The 3312-nt window shown below is 41.4% G+C and overlaps 1 protein-coding gene across 2 annotated transcripts in view; it reads left to right on the top strand.

Moving 5' to 3' along the window:
• NDC80 (NDC80, kinetochore complex component) overlaps positions 1–3312 on the top strand; it is a 40750-nt gene that overhangs the window by 4976 nt on the left and 32462 nt on the right. For both annotated transcript variants that reach the window (XM_019525883.1, XM_019525891.1), the window contains exons 2-4: positions 479–586; positions 1212–1298; positions 3046–3169. In XM_019525883.1, coding sequence (XP_019381428.1) covers positions 489–586; positions 1212–1298; positions 3046–3169 — 309 coding nt within the window. In that variant the 5' untranslated portion in view covers positions 479–488. The remainder of the gene's footprint in view (positions 1–478; positions 587–1211; positions 1299–3045; positions 3170–3312) is intronic.

The following is a 3312-nucleotide window of genomic DNA, read 5'->3' as shown; positions in this document are numbered from 1 at the left end:
TGTGTGTGTGTGTGTGTGTGTGTGTGTGTGTGTGGTCTTACCTGAGTTCGCAGATCACATCTGGAAGGTGTACTTCAGGAGCACAATAGCTAAATCAATTAATTTTATTATTTTAAAGGAGGAAATAAATGTGCCATTAGATAGGCTGTAGTTCAGCCCAGCACTTTCACAAAACAGTTATGCTGTTATAAAAAGAATGCTTTCCTTGATGCTATAAATCAGTGAGGAGCAACCTTCTTGGCACGTATGCCACAAATTAGCTCCATACTTGCTTCAAGTGCCACTCCAATCCCCTACCTCTGTCTAGTCTTTTTTCTTGCTTTCTGCTTCTTGCCGTATCTGTGGGTGTGCTGCCATCCCCTCTCTGATCTGCCTTATGCCACACACAGACCGCCCATGCCACCTGTGGCATGCAGGCTCTAGGCTGGCCACCTCTGCTGTAAATATTTCTCTAAAACCAATGTACTATGCTTCATAGTTTAACCACAATGAGGCGGAGCTCAAGTACCAGTGGTGGCAGCGGTCGGCAGTCAGCAATGCCCTTGAGAGTTCAGGATTCCAACAGGATGTTACAAACACCTCAAAGGTAAGTGTTACAATTGTGTCATTCAGAATGGATTTCCATAAAGTTAGGTGTATCTAGTAGGAGAAGAGCAAAGGCACGGATCCAGATGTGTGAGTTTGGACTCAGTTTTGAACTGGTACCCATTAACCTAGTACAAATGTACCTAGTCAGGGTAGTCAAACCTAATGGCTCCCTTCTATGTCACTGGTTATAGAAACTTGTTCTTTTAACCCCACTCACCGCTGGGTTCAAGATAAACTTTGACCTTCTGACTTTTGCATTAGATACGTATTCAAGTCTCTGCAGGATTTGTCCCTTAAACTATCATTTGCACCATGGGATTAACTTTAATATGCTGATCTAGATTGTGTGCATATGTATGCAGTATAGTCCAATGCATAATTACTTTGAGATCTAAAAATGTTAAGTGCTCACAGTTGACCTCTCTTTTGTATCAGTGCTCATAAAATCATTTGACAAAAGTGTTTTGTACATCTGACAGTCTTCAACTAGTTAACATTGCCAATAAATTAATTCTAATAGTTTAACTTGCTGCTTATTTTCAGTATGTGTTGTTTTCTTAAGTAAGCCAAGAGATGAAATAATTGAACTGCAAGAAATTTATACAAACATATATTTTTTCAAGGCAAGACAGAACAACCTTTGGGAAGTTAAGCTTGAGCAAGCCTACATCTGGTACCTCAGAAAGAAAAGTCAGCTTTTTTGGGAAAAGGTATGGCTAACTTGAGGATTCTGTGCTATCACATAATACTCATGACTCTTCAAAGATTCCTGTGGTCCGTTTTTCCCCCTGGAGAGTTGTATCTACTGGGAATGAATGAGTTTGGGGCAGCATGTAAGGATCTACAGGTTGTGGTCAATATCCTTGCCTTTTCTCCGTTTCCTGATCAATAGCCTGATGCAGCTGTAGAGCAGGAGCAATTTAAGCAGTCTGTCCTTCCCCTCACAAATATTCAGCAGTGCAGGACTTGGCAGCTTCTCAGGTAGACTTATTCTGCCTTATAAGAAGTACAGTAACAAGAGTCAGTAGGAAAACTCTTCTTAATAGATTGACTGCACACTGGCCTCAGATGGATTATTTTTTTTGACTGGTCATTTTGGAAGACCCAGAGAAATGAGCTAAAGCAGGGCTGTCCAACTGGCAGCCTCTGGGCTTGTCCAGGTGCTGCTTCCCTTTTTTTTCCCCCATTGCTGCTGCAGGGGTCACTGTCATCTCTGGTTCTACCTCTCCATCACACAGAAAGTGTGTTACCCCTACAGGAAGTCTTGGGCCCCCGAGACCATTGCTGACACTCTTCTTGACCACCCAATAGTTCTTTCCCAGAGCTCCATTCTTGTGCAATAATGTGCAGACTTTGCAAAAGGATTGCTTAAAAAATAAAAATAACTCTTCACTTTAAACAGCATGTGAAATATCTATGTGAAACAAGAGCCATGTATAATACCCTTCCCTACCAAAGAATGCAGTGAGAGAGAACTGACCAAAGTCCCAGTTTTTTCAGAATTCCAGATATGCTTTGCTGAACCATGCTTCCCTAATGAATAGCTTTTCTGAAACATGAAATACTTTGTCTGACACCAATAATTGGGGTTCTTCAGCTTTGACAGGTCCCCTCTCACTCAGGAAACCTTCTAAGTTTTTATCTCAACTCAGCACTTACAGGTGGTGATCCCTCACGATCAAGGCTGATCTTTCCCACAAGTCAAGTGAAGGGCTGCAGATTAGCCCATTGATAGCCAAGAATACCAATCTTAGAGCCGCAGCCTCTTTGGCAAATGCCACGGGTAGTAGTTAAAGGGAGGGTTGGACCACAAAGTTTCATAGTAGCTAGGATCAGGAGAGATCTGAACAGATCATCTAGCCTGACCCCCTGCCACAGATTTCTTGATCTTGTTTCCTTTCCTTTTGCTTATGTTGTTTTTCTGTCTCTAGGGTGAGATGATTTTCCTCAAAGTAAGATGAACCTTCTCTCAAGCCATTTCCATGTAATCCTGTCCCAAGCTAATTTTTCCTAATTTGTGGTGTTAATGCCACTCTTAATGTTTGCCTTGAGGGTGTTTTTGAAGTATTTCTCTGACCCCTGCATGTCCTTGGCTGAGTTGGAAGTATAGCAGTTGTTTTGGTAAACATACATCAGGCCCTGGGAGTCATTTTGTAGCCCTTTCAGGACTATTGATTCCATCCCTTAAAATGACAGCTCTCTGCTGAGTAGTTGGAGAACACTGGCTTCAGCCAAGATACAGTCATCCTGAAGCTCTGTACAGGCATGATTTATTTGAATGTTTATATACTTTAATAGCTATTCTATTTGGAGACAGATACTCTGCCCCCTTTCCATCTCTTTAGCAAAAGAGCATGAGGTAAGAATTAGGGCTTAAGCAGAGTTCATTAGTTCTACATGGATGGATCTCCAGATTTATCATAACAATTTGCCTTTTTTTCTCCCCCCCCCCACTAGAACAAGTGGTCCTGGAGGATCACGTAACAGTCAGTTTGGTGTGTTTGGTACAGAAAAGATCAAGGATCCTAGGCCACTTCATGACAAAGCATTTGTCCAGCAGTGTATCAGACAGCTCTGTGAGGTATTTTACCATTTTCTTTAAATGTTTGTTTTGAATCCAAATGATGCTAATTTTAATCTATTTTTCCTTGACCTCAAACGTACAGTCTGTCTCAATGCTCATCTACCAGATATGTTAGTGACAAAAATGTATTTTTTTTTTTT

Source organism: Gavialis gangeticus, unplaced genomic scaffold, assembly GCF_001723915.1.
Source record: "Gavialis gangeticus isolate Ggan-Ray unplaced genomic scaffold, GavGan_comp1, whole genome shotgun sequence".
Taxonomy (NCBI): Eukaryota; Metazoa; Chordata; order Crocodylia; family Gavialidae; genus Gavialis; species Gavialis gangeticus.
The sequence above is the reverse complement of the archived record's forward strand: the minus strand, read 5'-3'. Positions and strand labels throughout refer to the sequence as shown.